Source organism: Pecten maximus, chromosome 8, assembly GCF_902652985.1.
Source record: "Pecten maximus chromosome 8, xPecMax1.1, whole genome shotgun sequence".
NCBI lineage: Eukaryota > Metazoa > Mollusca > Bivalvia > Pectinida > Pectinidae > Pecten > Pecten maximus.
The window spans coordinates 34,321,886-34,342,365 of record NC_047022.1 but is presented as its reverse complement, the minus strand read 5'-3'; the positions used below and the strand labels follow the sequence as shown (position 1 = coordinate 34,342,365).

At 38.6% G+C, this 20,480-nt stretch overlaps 1 protein-coding gene across 4 annotated transcripts in view; it reads right to left on the bottom strand.

Moving 5' to 3' along the window:
* Nucleotides 1–2,368: 2,368 nt before the first annotated feature.
* Nucleotides 2,369–20,480, bottom strand: part of LOC117333286 (putative methyltransferase DDB_G0268948) — a 33,302-nt gene continuing 15,190 nt past the window's right edge. For 3 of the 4 annotated variants that reach the window (XM_033892517.1, XM_033892519.1, XM_033892518.1), the window contains exons 2-6: nucleotides 17,056–17,338; nucleotides 11,488–11,730; nucleotides 5,966–6,054; nucleotides 4,219–4,350; nucleotides 2,369–2,969 (exon numbers count right to left, since the gene is read on the bottom strand). In XM_033892517.1, coding sequence (XP_033748408.1) covers nucleotides 2,873–2,969; nucleotides 4,219–4,350; nucleotides 5,966–6,054; nucleotides 11,488–11,730; nucleotides 17,056–17,304 — 810 coding nt within the window. In that variant the 5' untranslated portion in view covers nucleotides 17,305–17,338 and the 3' untranslated portion in view covers nucleotides 2,369–2,872. Of the gene's footprint in view, nucleotides 2,970–4,218; nucleotides 4,351–5,965; nucleotides 6,055–11,487; nucleotides 11,731–17,055; nucleotides 17,339–17,841; nucleotides 17,978–20,480 lie in introns of those variants that run through there. The other variant, XM_033892516.1, reaches the window with a different exon arrangement.

The window sequence follows — 20,480 nt, the reverse complement described above, 5'->3', positions numbered from 1 at the left end:
CATAACATTTCACCAAATTGTCATTCGACGTAATAATACACCATATTGGCATTCGAAATAACAATACACTATATTGTCATTCGAAATAGCAATGCACCATATTACCATTCGAAATAACAATGCACCATATTGTAATTCGAAATAACAATACACCATATTGTCATTCGAAACAATAATTCACAAAACTGTCATTCGCAATAACAATACACTATATTGTCATTCGAAATAACATTATACTAAATATATTGTCATTCGAAATAGCAATGCACTATATTGTCATTCGAAATAGCAATGCACTATATTGTCATTCGAAATAACAATACACCATATTGTCATTCGAAATAACAATACACTATATTGTCAATCGAAATAACAATGCACAATATTGACAGATACAATTTCAGTAACAAATTTGCCACATATGGTTATAAAAATACCAATGTAACGTTTCAAAAAATAAACGATGGCATTTTGAGAGATTTCCACTCCGCTTTACGACCAGCGAGCTGTGGCAGGTTAAGCCACCCCGAGGTATTGTATAAAGGTCGAGAGGATAATTACCACCTTAACAGTTGCTGAGGTATACATGTAGTATAAAGGTCGAGAGGATAATTACCACCTTAACAGTTGCTGAGGTATACAAGAGGACAGACTTAATGATAAGGGAGCTACATGACGCATGCAACGCCTTACACAGCATACAAACAATGGGAAAGGCAGTTCTCAATCAAATCAAAATACACAACTAATGAAAACAGGACCCGTCTGAAATAGTATCATACCGCTATAGCAGATTATTTCAGCAACTATTTGATAAAACATCTACTGTTAGCATACGTATTTTAGCGCTTATCGTATTCTAGCGTCTTTCGCGCTAAATTCATCACGCTTACTTATGATTACACCAGTTTCTTTATTTATTTCTATATATAGCTAGTGTTATTGGAGAGCACATTGATTGGTAGGCTGATCTGTGATTTTCGTTAATGCGGATATTAGCAGGATGCTTGTTTCTGGGTTATTTGCATTTCATTTTTTAAATTTCTTATGGAATTTCAGACATTCAATTAGAAATGTTCAACTGAGTCAAGTACATGTGGATGTTATATTAATTTTAGTCAGGTTTGAGATCTCTACTGATGATGCGGAGAACTTGACACACTATAGTGACGTATTGTGATAAGTGTCTCAATGATCCTATTGATCTCGTCCTCATCTCCATACACGCTGTCTGGCTTTGATGATGTTGTGTTCTACTACATAGACAATTATTTGAAAGAAAATCTGCATTTGATGTTCTTTTTTATTTAGAAAAAAACTTATTAGTTTTTTATAATGAACTCTCTTTGTATGTTTAATAAGAGGGACATACATAGCATGGCACTTCTGTTGTATCTCACAATATCACAAATTAATGGTAACCATTTGATAAGAGATAAAGGGCAGTGAATCAGAGAGGAAAGGTTTGGTTTCTATGTCCAGACTGACGTCACTGACAAGTATGTATTAATATCCTGTAAAGTCAAATACGTGGACAGTCTAATGCCATGTGTATTGGTCCACAGTATTAAACACTGTAATGTGGCGCATGGGCGTTATAGTTCGGCAATAAACTATGTACGTGTCGAACTAAAGAATGTACAGTGTTCGCCTGGAGTTCAACAATTAAGGTTTGTCATAAACAATTACACGACAATTGTGAAGGAAGGATACTAGTTGCCCTATAAAAATACATGTACTCATGTTAATAAAAACAAACCCAATCCGCTGACAACACAAAGGTATAACATACTATCGTTCTTCACATTGAGACTGCGTGGCTGATTAATTATGACATTCTGTTATTTGCTCAAACAAACCTAATAATGCCTTAAATCGTGTTTATGTACTTATGATCGAACAAACAGACCGGTGTTTCCAACGAACTCAAATAATTAGTTCCCATGATAGGGATAAAAGGGCCTGGTTAACTATCGTGATGACTATCATTGGTAGAAAGGTAATAAACTCGCTACAGTGAAAGAGGAAACCCTCATGCTTTGAAAACGATGCTCTAACAAAGATCAAATTATGACTGTGACACGATCATAAGCAATAAAAATGGAACAACGTGATTTCATAGATATACTTGAACTGGGTATTCTTAAAAGGTATTCGGATTTCTTTATTTCTGCATTGTCGCATTGTCGTTTTAACTCTTGTACCACGATTTGGCAAGGAATATGTCGGGTAACAAGACAACAAAATTGTCTTGTGACATTGTTCGTAAACCACACTATCAATAAGTATAGTTGTATTCATTCCAGTATTTGCCACTGGCACACAAACGAGCAGCACACACAGCCAGAAACACAAACAAAATTCGAAATAAGATTCTGAACTTGATTTATTTCAAACAAGCAATAGGCCAACAAAAAACTAACCGATAGCTGGTCAACAGATTTAGAGGTAAGGTATGTATATTATACAAGTATACTGATTGACTACGTAAACCCTCAAGATTATATATTTCCTATGAGGTACATTGTATTCTTACATGTAACTGAATAAAAAATATAGCATAATATAAAAACAATAAAACCACGTGCTCCACAATATATCTCTGCCCTCGTTGTGCCATAGCATCGCGTCAATACAAACATATACGACTTTTTACCTGATATGAATCATATCGACAATCATATAAAGAACGTTATCTCTATACATGTAATTTTTGTCTATTCAATAATCATGCCCGATGACGTTACTGGTTAGAGGGATTTGCGAATCCGCGATGACGTCACTTGTAAAGCGAGTTCACGTCTGGTCCTTAATACAGCCAATGAAGACACTAGTTAGACGCGTTTAAGTCTCGTCCCTGTCTCTGGCGCAGTTACAGGGGTTTACGGCCCGTCCGTACCGTCACCGTGGACGTGGTGAACATTTTGATTTCCTCCTTGGTAACGGAATCTGTATACAACTCCAGCAACCTGTGGGTTAAAGTTTGCATACAACACGCATTTAGTAAAAATAACTGAATATCGATAGACATAATGATTCCTAAAGGAAAACGTTTTATTATTTCAAGACCACATACTGATTCAAATAAAACCAGAAGAACCTAGGTTCTTTCCTTTGTTTTCAATACTTCATTCTGTAAATTTTTGTTTTTGTTTCAGAATATAAATTTTGTATTGCTTTTAAGGTTATCGACATTAAGGTAAATAAAGCCGTACATATATTACGAGAGGCCCATGGGCCTTAACGGTAACATGATTTATGATATATTTTAGCATATTTTGCCCCTGTGACCTTGAATAAAGGTCAAGGTCAACCACTTGAACAAACTTTGTAGGACTTTGTCCCAGCATGCTACAGACCTTAATATTGGGTCTCTGGGCATTTTGGTTACCAAGAAGAATTCTTTTAAAGATATTAGCATATTTGACCCCTGTGACCTTGAATGAAGGTCAAGGTTATCCACTTGAACAAACTTTGTAGCCCTTCATCATAGCATGCTACACACCAAATATCAGGTATCTGGGCCTGTTGGTTATTGAGAAGAAGTTGGAAACGTAAATTATTTACGACGGACAACGGACGCCGCCGGACAAAAGGCGATCGCAATAGGTCAACAGAGACTTTGCCTCAGATAACCTAAAAATGACACATTCCCTCCACGCCGAGGATTCTTTACACCAGTTTGGGTAAAATCCTCTTTCATTCATACAGAAGAATTATTTAATGAAAATGCCATATTGACCTGATTGGGCCAAGATCCACTTTTTATATAACACATATTTCCCTTCACCCAAGGAGGGTTTGGATTAATTTTGGTTAGAGTCCCACCAGAAAAAAAGCATTTTGAAGATTTTTCAAAACATCATTCATTTTCCAACATTAATACAAAATTGGTTCCACTTAATTATCAAACTGAGAGAAGTGATTCTGCCCAGTAATTCTACATTCAATTGGATGGTCGGGTGGCACAGTAGTAACACACTTGCCTTTCAACAAGGCGACCGGGGTTCGATAACCCGTTCGGAGATTAAAATGTATGGGGTCACCTGCCCGACCACGTGGAATTTCTCTGGGTACTCTGGTTTACTCCCACAATTAAATCACTTGCCCACTTTCACCCAGGCTATGACTAATATAAGTTGGTATAGGAATTACCGTACATGTAAAACAGCTAAAGGTTACAATTACAAAGTCTTCCTGGAAAACATGGAGTTATACCTTTGTGTGAGATCGTCGAATATGGCGGAGGATGGGTTGTGTTGTAGATAGGTTTGACTAGCGGAAAGTGTGGTAATTAGTCCTACGTATTCGTGGACAGACAAGGTAGAGTTCATCGGCACCGTCCGTAACCTGTGGACAAAAATGTCAACGTTACACACAATATCACATAAATAACAGTAAGCCCATGGCCTGTAACGGTCACCTGAGTTCTGATATGTTTCAGTCAATTTGACCAATTTTGGCCCCGCCTGTCAGCCTTTGGGCGTCAATCAGAGCCAACATGTGTATACCATCAAACTACCTCCCTTATCGATATTTCAAATCAACTTTGTATTATTTCCAATGGCAAGGCACCTTAAGACCCTTCCATCAATGAAAAGTAATTGATTCTACCATACATCCCAATGGGTCTTGAGAAGAAGACTTTTGAAATTTCAGTCAATTAGACACATTTTAGCCCCGCCTATTAGTCCCTCGGGTAAGGACTATACAATTCGCAGTTTTGGTTGACCTTTCTGTAAATTTACACTGAAATTAGTAAAGGAATTTTCTGAGAAATCGAAAATGTAAATTGTTTACGGACGGAAGACGTAGAATGGACACAATAAAGAAGATTGCACTAGGACACCCAATACTCCTGTAAGTGGATACCGAGTGGTGATGCAAGAAATGGTTCGCGAACATTTCGAAGGTAAAACACATTATACATTGATAAAGGGAGAAGGTCCTCGCGAGGAAAGACTTTGTCCTTATATCATGCAATAATTAATGTGTGAGTGACGAGTTTCATTAGTGATATGGATTTAATTCCGATATGGCTATAAACGAATTATATCTATTCTTGAACACGCCGTTGTAACTCGTATTAAACGTTTGTTTAAACGGAATGTTAAAAAAATGTAACATTATACAATAACTCTCGAAATCATTAGACATCTGCAAACGTATTTAATTTTTTGTTGTTGGTTATCGTCAATATTTCATATTTGACTTCTTGTAGGAGTTAAGTTTATAGCACGGGTATTAATCTATCCAACACGATATTACATTATAATAGAATACATGTATGGGATATGTCAAATGTGCTAAATAGACAATAGAACACTGACATAGTTGGTGAGAGGCAACCTCACACAGACACAGTCCTGAAGGCGGTATATAATACCAGTAACTAATACATAACACACAATAGCAGGGGGTCGAACCTATTTACTTTGCTAATGGCATATTTTGCTTTGCGAGAAAAAAAAATGGCTGCGCCCATCCGCTTCGGAGCACAGAGGTGAGTACAGAATCCTTTGTATAGACAGACAGCAGGCATGTGACAAAATATACTTATTGCGAGGATGATGACAAAAGCAAAATATGACATTAGCAAAGTAAATAGGCTCGACCCCCCTGAATAGGTTATCATTGGCACAAGCATCTATGATAACAATAAAATAACGAATAATGATGATGTTATATATATATCGCTTTGTCAGGATCCATAGTTCCTAGTCTATTGTTATCGACCATCATTAACTTTCTGACCTCGCCGGGGAGGATAGAACCACTGCTGTCTCTACGCTCTTACTTGTATATTTCTGACAATGCCGGTACAGCGTCCGTGCGATGGTCTCGTTATATATTACTACGTCATAAAACTAATCATAGCAAATGCTCGACAAGAGGTATTGTCTGTGGAAGTATGTGACAACAGACAACACCAATTAACGATTTGGTTTATAACTAGTTCACTTACCCAAGTTCGTCACTGTATGGAATTTTGTAATCCTCTAGTTTTGGAAACATTCGACTGCTTGCATACTCGCTTAGATGTTCTTTATAGAACTGCAAAGACAAGAAAGAAAACACTTACATAGCAATCTTCTGGCCAGGTAAAGCCTCGATCCCGCTTATATAAGTAATGATTTTCAAAGTCCACATCTTATTTTGTAACTCTCCTGCTCATTTTGGAAAGAGGTGTTTTTTGTACAACATGACACGTTAAGCGTATATGGTTTGTCGCTAACGTTGTAGTAAATAGCAATTATATTAAATTATAGTAAATTAATTACTATACTAGCGTATACTCGGTCAATATTTACCTTTTGCTATACTAGTATATATGTAAATTACCCATATCCTGCTAGTAAACCCTACATGTACCTATAGTGTTTGTATCTAGTTCTGTGATAGTTACGTGCTTACTCTTGGTCGTATTCTTTATTGTTGTTATAAGTACATATACAATTGTTTATCGCAGTAATAACTATCAGGAACTTATGTTGTCTGCATTTATTGTAATGGGTATGACATCACGATGTAAGGGGGATTCATGACCTTCCCCACAAGGTGGAACACCCAACACGAAGGTCGAATACTGAGGTATCGTGAAGGGACACTATAGGTATCACAGCCCTAATTATCCATTAAAACAAGAGGCCCAATGGGCCTGTATCGCTCACCTGGCTCTACAGCAACTTTGAAGTTGATTGAGGTCATTTCTACAGATACTATGCTGATTATCATAGTAAGCTAGGTTTATTCATATTAATATATTTTCTAGTCCTTCATTCCAGCATTTTATTGGTCTAATATCTGGTCTAGGAGGCTCTTGGCGATCGCAAAATTATTGTTTACAGATTTAAGCCGATTTCATCCCTGTGACCTTAAATGTAGGTCAAGGGTCATTCATTTGAACAAACTTTGTAGCCCTTCACCCCAGCATGCTACAGGCCCAATATCAAGTCCCTGGGCCTCTTGATTATTGAGAAGAAGTCGTTTGAAGATTATAGCCTATTTGACCAATGTGACATTGAATGAAGGTCAAGGTCATTTATTTGAACAAACTTTGTAGCCCTTCACCCAAGCATACTACAGGCCAAATATCAAGTCCCTGGGCCTCTTGGTTATTGAGAAGAAGTTGTTTGAAGAATATAGCCTATTTCACCCATGTGACCTTGAATGAAGGTCAAGGTCATTTATTTGAACAAACTTTGTAGCCCTTTACCCTAGCATGCTACAGGCCCAATATCAAGTCCCTTGGCCTCTTGGTTATTGAGAAGAAGTTGTTTGAAGAGTATAGCCTATTTGACCCATTCGACCTTGAATGAAGGTCAAGGTCATTTATTTGAACAAACTTTGTTGCCCTTCACGCCAGCATGCTTCAGGCCCAATATCAAGTCCCTGGGTCTCTTGGTTATTGAGAAGAAGTCGTTTGAAGATTATAGCCTATTTGACCCATGTGACCTTGATTGAAGGTCAAGGTCATTTATTTGAACAAACTTTGTAGCCCTTCACCCTAGCATGCTACAGGCCCAATATCAAGTCACTGGGTCTCTTGGTTATTGAGAAGAAGTCGTTTGAAGATTACAGCCTATTTGACCCATGTGACCTTGATTGAAGGTCAACGTCATTTCTTTGGACAAACTTTGTAGCCCTTCACCCCAGCATGCTACAGGTCCAATATCAAGTCCCTAGGCCTTTTGGTTATTGAGAAGAAGTCATTTGAAGATTATAGCCTATTTGACCAATGTGACCTTGAATGAAGGTCAAGGTCATTTATTTGAACAAACTTTGTAGCCCTTCACCCCAGCATGCTACAGGACCAATATCAAGTCGCTGGGCCTCTTCGTTATTGAGAAGAAGTCGTTTGAAGATTATAGCCTATTTGACCAATGTAACCTTGAATGAAGGTCAAGGTCATTTATTTGAACAAACTTTGTAGCCCCTCACCCCAGCATGCTACAGGCCCAATATCAAGTCCCTGGGCCTCTTGGTTATTGAGAAGAAGTCGTTTGAAGATTATAGCCTATTTGACCAATGTAACCTTGAATGAAGGTCAAGGTCATTTATTTGAACAAACTTTGTAGCCCTTCACCCCAGCATGCTACGGGCCCAATATCAAGTCCCTGGGCCTCTTGGTTATTGAGAAGAAGTCGTTTGAAGATTATAGCCTATTTGACAAATGTGACCTTGAATGAAGGTCAAGGTCATTTATTTGAACAAAGTTTGTAGCCCCTCACCCCAGCATGCTACAGGCTCAATATCAAGTCCCTGGGCCTCTTGGTTATTGAGAAAAAGTTGTTTGAAGATTATAGCCTATTTGACCAATGTGACCTTGAATGAAGGTCAAGGTCATTTATTTGAACAAACTTTGTAGTGCTTCACTCAAGCATGCTACAGGCCCAATATCAAGTTCCTGGGCCTCTTGGTTATTGAGAAGAAGTCGTTTGAAGATTATAGCCTATTTGACCCATGTGACCTTGAATGAAGGTCAAGGTCAATTATTTGAACAAACTTTGTAGCCCCTCACCCCAGTATGCTACAGGCCCAATATGAAGTTCCTGGGCCTCTTGGTTATTGAGAAGAAGTTGTTTAAATGAAAAAGTTGACGCCGGACGGCCGGACAGGTGAGCTAAAAAACCAATGTCAAAAATCATATCAATGTTCAAAACCAAAGCAATAGACAAGAAAACCAAAGCAATAGACATGAAAACTAAACCAATAGAAAAAACGGAAATCAATAGTCACGACTGCAGATTCACGAAATCGAAATCAATGAACTCACAAACTGACGCTAGATGGCGTTGTGTTTCAGTATACGTCATCGATACAGGTCCCCGTAATTTCGTGTACGCCGGACCCGGACCCGATCCCCGTACCAGGAATATTGATTTATTTTTTTCAACAACGACTCTATGAATAAATCTGATTTTTTTCTTGCAAATCCTGATTAATATTTGAAAAATCTGACATTTTAAACAAAAAGGCAGCAATTCCTAGAACGTTTGTTATCGTCAATTGACATTTTTCAGAGGATGATTTTGTGTACGCCGCACTCAACCGTGAACATTTACGGTTTTTGGCTATTTATTCGTTATAAACGGTTTATTTTTTATGATATTTTTGATTCCACACTTAAAGTAAACCTAGATGTTGAAACAATTAGTAGTTTTAAATACAAAAAACTATTTAGTTCATTTCAAATCCTGCCTTTTTTGTGATCGCGGCGATGATCGCTGACAAACGGCCCTTATGTTTAGTTTTACTTATCAAACTATCAAGTACATGTATATATACTTCGTTACCATCTACCTCTATTACCGACACCACTCAATGGTCCTCACCTGTATGATAGATTTATAGATTTATGCTGCTGCTGCTCAGAGACGTGTACAAGTATATCACACGTCCCCAGCAAACACACAGCATTTTCGCAATAAAATTAATCAGAATTTATAAGAAAACAAGAGGTCCATGGGCCTTAACGGTCACCAGACCAGAGTTGATATATTTTAGCATATTTGGCCCCCGTGACCTTGAATGAAGGCCAAGGCCACCCATTTGAACAAACTCGGTAGCCCTTCATACCAGCATGCTACAGACCTAATATTAAGTATCTGTGCCTTTTGGTTAACACCAAGAAGTCGTTTAAAGTTTTAAGCATATTTGACCCCTGTGACCTTGAATGAAGGTCGAGGTCATCCATTTGAACAAACTTGGTAGCTCTTTGTCCTAGCATGCTACTGACCTAATATTGGATCTCTGGGCCTTATGGTTATCAAGGAGAAGTTATTCAAAGATTTTAGCATATTTGACCCCTGTGACCTTAAATGAAGGCCAAGGTCACCAATTTGAACAACCGTTGTGGCTCTTCATCCCAGCATGCTACAGACCTAATATTGGGACTCTGGTCATTTTGGTTAACAATAAGTCGTTTATAGATATTAGCATATTTAACCCCTGTGACCATTTGCACAAAATTGGTAGCCCTCCATCCCAGCATGCTACACACAATATCAGGGTATCGTTTCACAAAGCTTCGTAACTTAATAAAGTTCGTTTCACAAAGGTGTTCGCAACTTTTTTCGTATCTTACATCAAAATCGTACGTTCTCCCGGTAAAAATATACCACTCTCTAACTTGGAGGTAAAAAGGACGACACTTTTGGGGTGAAAATTGTATGCCGGTCCTATTCACGAGTCACGTACACAGACTAGGAACTTTATTTTGTTCTATCAAAACAATCGTATTATTGATAGAAGATATGTTTTTTATTATAAAATTCCAATTGATATTCTTTATCATGCGGTAAAACAAACAGTAACAACGCAGTTTTCACGCAATTTTCACAGATTTTGCTCAATGTCCATCGATTCACCTAATGATCTTAAAATAGACTAACTATTGGCACAGTCTACGAATATGCGTACAATTAGTTTCATGACAATTTGTATTTTTGCCGGTACCTATACCTTCTCGACATTCAAAACCAGGTTTCACCTCGAAACAATCGCTCACAAGGCATAGTCGTTCTCTTATGCTAATTGGTGATTGAGTACATCATTTTCTGTTCAAAAGGGCATGCTTGCGCACGATTTTAAATTGTTTTCGTAAGTTACGACAGGGTGGATATGGCGTAAAGTTACGCAAGGTTTTTGCGTAAAACGAACGTTCGTAAGTTACGAAGTTTTTTGTGAAACGCTTAGTAATTCGTAAAGGTGACTTACGCAAAATTCGTAAACGGAAACGATACCCAGGTCTCTGAGCCTGTTGGTTATTGAGAAGAAGTTGAAAATGTTAATTGTTCACGAAGGACGACGGACGACGCCGGACAAAAGGCGATCGCAATAGGTCAATTGAGACTTCGTCTCAGGTGACCTAAAAATGAGATTTATTCATTAAGTCGTTGTTGAGAAAAAAAATAATATCAATATTCCTGGTACGGGGATCGGGTCCGGGTCCGAGTGCGACGTACACGAAATTACGGGGACCTGTATCGAGGACGTATACTGAAACACAACGCCATCTAGCGTCAGTTTGTGAGTTCATTGATTTAGATTTCATGGATCTGCAGCCGTGACTATTGATTTCCGTTTTGTCTATTGGTTTAGTTTTCTTGTCTATTGTTTTAGTTTTGAACATTGATTGTTCCATAACATAAAATGTTGATTTGAAAAGGATGTCTATTGATATGATTTTTGACATTGGTTTTATTTTAATGGATTTTTGCCCTTTCCGACGCCCTTAAATGAGTCTCCTCGAATGTCCGTCTCTTTGAGGCAGAAAAAGTGCCATTCTTAGTCGCGACACTGTGATATTTTGAAGAATACCTACTGGGGAAATTAGGGGACGTTTTGGCGAAACAAAAACACCATCGTTAGGGTTTTGTTTTGTTTTCTATCGCGGTGTTAGGCGGGAGTTATCGTATCAGCGCTATGATCTTTTAAACGTCCGACATAATATTAATGGGACAGCGAGTACACGTGAATTCACACCTGTGCTTCCATCTGCACTGCTTCCTCCTTGTCAGGTTTCGGGAGTACATAGGTGTATACGATAAGTGACCCCCCGGGCTTCAGTATCCTATCGACTTCTTTATAAAACTTCTCTGTGTCCAACCAGTGTATCGCTGCTGCAACTGATACAAGATCAACAGAGTTGTCCTCTCGGAAACTCAGATCCTCTGCAGGTCCGACCCGAAAACTCAGTCTGGATGCGTCATATTTGTTATCGAGGTTCTGAAATTAAGATCGAAAAGCGTAAGCTGACGCCGTACAATGCATAAAACAGTTCAATTACAAAGATTTTGTGCTGAAATATTTTCGAAAAATGGCGACATATGGCGTATAAGGCAACGTGTTACTTAGGTATTAATATAGAATTTCTTTTAAAAGAGTACATTTTTATATTGTAAAAATAACAATTTTGACAGTGCATGTTACATATTGCGATAGAATCCCCACGTTTTTTTTTTTGCGACAGGACAGGAGGTCCATGGACCTTCCCGATCATCTGACTATAAAGACCTTATTCCTACGGTACACACTAGCAATATCATGGTACTGGCAACAATTGGGATTCCATGTTAGAAACTTGGCCAAATTGATCAGATAATTCATAGAAAGATTCAACTAGATCCAACTTTGCTGAAACGGGGAGGGTTTTCAAATCAGAAGCAATGGCGGCCATTTTAGATTTCTAATCAACCCAGTAATTCAAAACGCGTGGTAGGAACCATATCAGGATCATTCCTGGCTAGATTACGCTACATCCTACTTTCGAAACTGGAAAAGAAGTGGAAAATGTGGGTGTGTTTTTTTTCTTTTCTCAGAATGGCGGTCATATAGCGGGCATTTTGGATTTCAAATGACAAGAAAAGTAAGAGCACTTTGCCAGGGCCATCTCAGGATTATTTCAGAAACATTTGAACTGAATCAAGCCGGTGGAACTGGAGAAGTTAAAAATGTTTTTTTTTTCTCAAGATGGCAGTCATGAAATTCATCTTGGATTTCAGACGGACCCGGACAATAACAACACTTGGTCATGACCATCTAAGGATCAATTCAGCTGAATCCCAGTGGTGGAAATTGAGAATTTTAAAATGTGTTTCAAGATGGCGACCAATGTGGTCATCTTTGAAATCGGACCGACCTGAAATGGCCAGGGCAATCTCTAGATTATTCAAGGCGAGTTTAAGGTAAATCCAAATAATCGAACTTAAGAAAAAGTTTGAATCATGAAAAGTTTACGCACAGCGGACGACGAAGGACGAAACGCGATGGCTATAGGTCATCCTTCCCAGAACCCTTCAGGCCAGATGACCTAATAAGAACACCTCAGATTTGTGCTCATTCATAGATGTTGATGTTTAGTTCTTTATTACTGACTGATTCGATATATAAACCTAGAATAAGAGTAACTCTAAGTTTTGTGGTCTTAATTAATATAACGTTTCTATTTTGTCGGTTGTTTGTAAACGATTGTAGGGAACAGCCTCACACCAATAGGCTGTGTGTGGTTGAAAACAACCAATCTTTGTACAAACCTAGCATGGTTTGGGAGGAACTATAGACGTTAATTGTTACCACATCGTAGCTACTACTGTACGTGTATAATGGTGTACACCCTAATGAAAAAAAATCTTTCATATTAAATATTAGGATAAATTAGTCTACACTGTTAGGTTTATATGGGACATTCTATATAGAGACATAATATCTTACATTCATTAGTAACGTTTTATATAAAGACATGATATCTTATCAAACATTGGTTTTCTGACCATATTTGCCAAGAATCGCGTTACGATTCATGGAATATGTCGAAAAGCGAATGACCTCATAAATGTTGAAAAATAATTACATTTCACAGTGTGTAGTGCGATGTCTATGACATGGTTGTATTACAGGCCAGATCACTGCTATTTGATACAATCAAATAGAATAGTGTTGAATGTTTTAGGATGCACTTAATATAGCATGTTTACTGGTTTCACGTATCGCATGTTTTGTAGTTACCTGGGGACGTATAAGCTAGCTTATAGTTACCTGGGGATGTACAACATGTGTTATACTTACCTGGAGATGTACAACATGTGTTGTAGTTACCTGGGGATGTACAACCTGTGTTGTAGTTACCTGGGGATGTACAACCTGTGTTGTAGTTACCTGGGGATGTACAACATGTGTTGTAGTTACCTGGGGATGTACAACCTGTGTTGTAGTTACCTGGGGATGTACAACATGTGTTATAGTTACCTGGGGATGTACAACCTGTGTTGTAGTTACCTGGGGATGTACAACCTGTGTTATAGTTACCTGGGGATGTACAACCCGTGATAAAGTTACCTGGGATGTAAAACCTGTGTTGTAGTTACCTGGGGATGTACAACCCGTGTTATAGTTACCTGGGATGTACAACCTGTGTTGTAGTTACCTGGGGATGTACAACATGTGTTGTAGTTACCTGGGGACGTACAACATGTGTTGTAGTTACCTGGGGATGTACAACTTATGTTATAGTTACCTGGGGATGTACAACTTATGTTGTAGTTACCTGGGGACGTACAAGCTATGTTATAGTTACCTGGGGATGTACAACCTGTGTTGTAGTTACCTGGGGATGTACAACCTGTGTTGTAGTTACCTGGGGATGTACAACCTGTGTTGTAGTTACCTGGGGATGTACAACATGTGTTGTAGTTACCTGGGGACGTACAACATGTGTTATAGTTACCTGGGGATGTACAACATGTATTGTAGTTACCTGGGGATGTACAACTTATGTTATAGTTACCTGGGGATGTACAACTTATGTTGTAGTTACCTGGGGACGTACAAGCTATGTTATAGTTACCTGGGGATGTACAACTTATGTTGTAGTTACCTGGGGATGAACAACCTGTGTTGTAGTTACCTGGGGATGTACAACCTTTGTTATAGTTACCTGGGGATGTACAACATGTGTTGTAGTTACCTGGGGATGTACAACCTGTGTTGTAGTTACCTGGGGATGTACAACATGTATTGTAGTTACCTGGGGATGTACAACCTATGTTGTAGTTACCTGGGGGTGTACAACCTGTATTGTAGTTACCTGTGTATGTACAACCTGTGTTGTAGTTACCTGGGTATGTACAACCTGTGTTGTAGTTACCTGGGGACGTACAACCTGTGTTATAGTTATCTGGGATGTACAAAAATAAATATTTTGAAATTCGGATCGACTTGCAGGTTGCACTCCATAAGTCGAGAGACAAAGCACTACACTCTGGCCGTCCGTCAGTCCATCCGTCAGTCCATCCGTCAGTAAATAATCCCTGATCTTGTTATGTCTTTAGAAGTATTCGAAAGATATTTCCAAATCTTCATATGATAGTTTCCTAGGATTAAAGTTGTGTCCAATCCATTATTGAGTGAGATCGGGAAAAACAATATGGCCGAAAGGCGGCCATCTTGGATTTTGATATTTGAAGATTGTGACAATTTTTTTAGAAGCACTGGAATTACCCAAATGCTATATTTAACAATTCAAACAATGGCGCAACATGGGATATATTTCTGCGCGACACAATAGGATGTTATTCTAACGTGTAAGTCTTCTGTGTCTTACATTAGAATTTAACAAGTCAATTTACAAACAATGTTTTCTCACTCATACTTGCCGAAATACCAGAAGTTAAGAGATATAATTCAATATGAACATGATTCCTTGCTAGTGACATTGCTTATTTTCTCGATAACGTGTATGATCCCCGAATTAGCAAACGTGTTATCCCCGCGAAAATAACCCGCTCTTCGGTATAAACGGGGTAAATTGGAAAAACAGGAAAAGTTAGTAAAACATCTGTCTTACATAGAACTAATTAGATCATTCAATGGTGGGCGCTAAAATCCCACTGGATCTCGTCTAGTTACCTCGAGACGCAAAAGCCTAGCCTGTTTTCTATTGACCTACATACATTGATATCCGGAAACGTACAGTCTGCTCGATAGTTACACAGACGTACTGTATATCCGGAGACGTACAGTCTGCTCGATAGTTACACAGACGTACTGTATGTTTTCTAGTGACCTACATACATTGATATCCGGAGACGTACAGTCTGCTCGATAGTTACACAGACGTACTGTATATCCGGAGACGTACAGTCTGCTCGATAGTTACACAGACGTACTGTATGTTTTCTAGTGACCTACAGACATTGATATCCGGAGACGTACAGTCTGCTGTCTAGTTAAACAGACGTACTGTATGATTTCTAGTGACCTACAGACATTGATATCCGGAGACGTACAGTCTGCTGTCTAGTTAAACAGACGTACTGTATGTTTTCTAGTGACCTACAGACATTGATATCCGGAGACGTACAGTCTGCCCTCTAGTTAAACAGACGTACTGTATGTTTTCTAGTAGTATAGTCAGCTTAATATCTAGATATGTAGTCTATTTTCTAGGTACATGTACCTGGAGACGTAGCGCATGTTTTCTATGGGTTCACGGCCTTTTTTCTAGCTATCTAGAAGTATATAGCCCATTTCCTGATAACCACGAGGCTGTTTTCTAATAGCCTGCAGACCTACATTTATTATTGGTGTCTTGAGACGTAACATCTCAGTGTCTAGACGTACAGGCAGTATTCTAGTTATTTGGAGAAGTACAGCCTGTTGTATAGTTATCTAGAAATGGAGACATTCAGCCTGTCAACTCGTTACCTGGATACGTTTAGTCTGTTACTTGGATACGTTTAGTCTGTTACTTGGATACGTTTAGTATGTTACTTTGATACGTTTAGTCTGTTACTTGGATACGTTTAGTCTGTTACTTGGATACGTTTAGTCTGTTACTCGGATACGTTTAGTCTGTTACTTGGATACGTTTAGTCTGTTACTTGGATACGTTTAGTATGTTACTTTGATACGTTTAGTCTGTTATCTGGATATGTTTAGTCTTTTACTTGGATACGTTTAGTCTGTTACTTTGATACATTTAGTCTGTTATCTGGATACATTAAGTCTGTTATCTGGATACGTTTAGTCTGTTACTTGGATACGTAAAGTCTGCTACTTGGATACATTTAGTCTGTTACTTGGATACGTTTAGTCTGTTACTTGGATACATTTAGTCTGTTACTTGGATACGTTAAGTCTGTGACTTGGATACGTTTAGTCAGTTACTTGGATACGTTTAGTCTGTTACCTGGATACGTTTAGTCGGTTACTTGGATACGTTTAGTCTGTTACTTGGATACATTTAGTATGTCATCTGGATACGTTTAGTCTGTTACTTGGATACGTTTAGTCTGTTACCTGGATACGTTTAGTCTGTTACCTGGATACGTTTAGTCAGTTACTTGGATACGTTTAGTCTGTTACCTGGATACGTTTAGTCTATTACTTGGATACGTTAAGTCTGTTACCTGGATACGTTTAGTCAGTTACTTGGATACGTTTAGTCTATTACCTGGATACGTTTAGTCAGTTACTTGGATACGTTTATTCTATTATCTGGATACGTATAATGTGTTGCTAGTTATCTGCACGTGTAACCTGTTTTCTAGTTACCTGGAGACGTAAAGCCTGTTCGATCTGACTTTGGCTAATATCCACGCCTACCACATGGTTGAATGTGTCACAAAGAGGGAAAGTTCCCTGACCGCTTCCACATCCTACGTCCACGGCTACTCCCACTCCGCTGGTCCCTTGGGCGCGACAGAAGTTCCCGATCATCTCGTACAATGCGTCGGGATACTTGGGTCGGTACTTGGCATACAATTCGGCATGTGTCTCCCCTTCAAAAAGCAGGATACTCATTCTAAAAGATTCAGACGTTGATCAAGGGCGGTATCTGAAAAACGTAACAAAAATCAAATTTGAGTTTCAAGTGTTTCGTCTGGTGTCTTTTGTGATAAATAGTTTCAGACTTGTGTATTTGGGTTATCCTGGTGTGTAGCGAGTATTTCAGAGGGTTTAGACAGATAACATTCTGTTGAGGAGCTAGATACGTTTTGATAATTCCAAATACATAATAAATATTTACATATATAAACCTTAAAAAAAACTTCCGAGTCCCTGTGCCCTACGTACCAATATACAATCTGAACAGAGTTCGGAGCGCGAGGCTCCATCAGAAATTAACGTCACATATACAATGTACAGCTTAGTATGTCATTAACGTGACGTCATAATTGAAATGAGGTCAAATATGCATGTACAAGACAGTTTAATTGAATCCCACACAACTGACATAATCTACATTCGTTGTATTCATGACCTATACGCCTTGTAACGTATACAGTATACGTACATTTCTGTATAATGTACTTGAAGATGATGTCCTTATTTACCTACCTGTCTGTGTCGTTCACCTGTCGACTACGTTATCACATGTACACTGTAAGCATGTAAACAGTCGGGGGTATTGAATATATACATAGTGAATCTGGTAATCCCAAACTTCAGTTTATACGCGCACCTTCAATTTATGACGAACAGTCAAGTGATTTGGTCACGTGACGACCAGGATGTTCCGTTATATCGAACATGTGTGATGTGGTTTTGAAACCCTACTCAACTCTTCTTCTCTCCACGTTAGTAAACTTACAGATAGACTTATGTTATACATAGTATGTATTTGTTAGTCAGATGGAGTGTACCTAAAGGTCAACGACAGCACATTAATTACATGTATAATACTATTTACATGTACATAATGTACGTACTCACAGGTCTTATTAATACTATACTGTCAAACATCAGTTATTATTAACAATACTTTACATATATTATATACATTACATACTATAATAATATATAGGTACATACCATACATACTACATACCATACACACTACAGTGGCGTAGGAAGTCGTCAAAAAGTGGGGGGGCAAAATTTTTTTTAACCTTAAATTTTACACACTAAACAAATCGTATGCCATCTCCGCAAAATTAGCCAATAATTATCATTTCAACATCCCATGATAGTTTTGATAATTTATGTAGTACAAAATAAGTTATTTACGCAAATCAGAATATATATATTAGATATAGCAAAACATGAATCACCAGGCCCGCCCAGGGCGGGGGGTCCAGTAATTTAGTAATAATGCGAGCCCCGTAGGCGCGAGGCGATTTTTTTTTTGCGTCGTCCGAGGGGCCGCCCAGCGGGTCCAGGGCAGCGCCCTGATATGGGGTCAAGGGGGTCTAAGCCCTCCGTGGAAAATGAATATAGTACATTTCCAATAATTCGGGATCAGACGCGGATCCAGGAGTTTTCGAAAGGGGGTTCCAGTAATTAAGTGATCATGCGAGCGCCGTAGGCGCGAGCCGATTTTTTTTCCTTTTTGCGAGAGGTCTGGGGGCCGCCCAGCGGGTCCCAGGGTGGCGAAGCCCCCCTGTAGATCTGCAATCGAAAGGGGGGCCAGTAATTTAGTTATAAAGCGAGCGCCGTAGGCGCGAGTCGATTTTTTTTTTGTATTTCCTCGTACCTGTCGGTAATAAGTATCACTCTATTCACGTTAAAACCGCGCATTCTTCTTCATGTTGTGTTTCTGTCTTTTTTCTCATTATGAGCTCAATTAACTTCACAAATTATCATCAACTTATTGAATCTATGTGATGAAGTTGAGCAAAATTTCTTATAAAGATATAAATATTGACAAAAAAGATATGTTTGCCCCCCCGCTTCCTACGCCACTGCACTACATACCACAAACACTACATACCACAAACACTTCATACCATACACACTACATACCATACACACTACATACCATACATACTACATACCACACACACTACATACCATACATACTACATACCATACACACTACATACCATACACACTACATACCACACACACTACATACCACACATTACATACCATACACACTACATACCATACACACTACATACCATACACACTACATACCATACACACTACATACCATACACACTACATACCATACACCATACACACTACATACCATACACACTACATACCATACACACTACATACCATACACCATACACACTACATACCATACACATTACATACCATACACACTACATACCATACACACTACATACCATACACACTACATACCACACATTACATACCATACACACTACATACCATACACATTACATACCATACACCATACACACTACATACCATACACACTACATACCACACACACTACATACCATACACACTACATACCATACACCATACACACTACATACCATACACACTACATACTACACACACTACATACCACACACACTACATACCACACACACTACATACCACACACACTACATACCATACACACTACATACCATACACACTACACACTACATACCATACACACTACATACCATACATACTACATACCATACACACTACATACCATACACACTACATACCATACACACTACATACCATACACCATACACACTACATACCATACACTCTACATACCACACACACTACATACCACACACACTACATACCATACACACTACATACCATACATACTACATACAATACACCATTCTACATCTACACCACATACACACTACAGACCCACTACATACTACCTACCACACTACATACCACAACACACTACATACCATACACTCACGACATACCATACATCACTACAGAACACACACACACATTACATACCATACACACTACATACCATACACACTACATACCTACACACTACATACACATACACACACTACATAACATACATACACGTACTGACCACATTACATACCATACACACCTAACATACCACACATACTACATACCACACCAGAATACTAACCATACAACACCGACATACCATACATCCTACATACCACACACATTACATACCATACACACTGTACATACCATACACACTACATACTATACACACACACTACATCACATACACACTACATACCATACATACTACATACCATACACACTACATACCA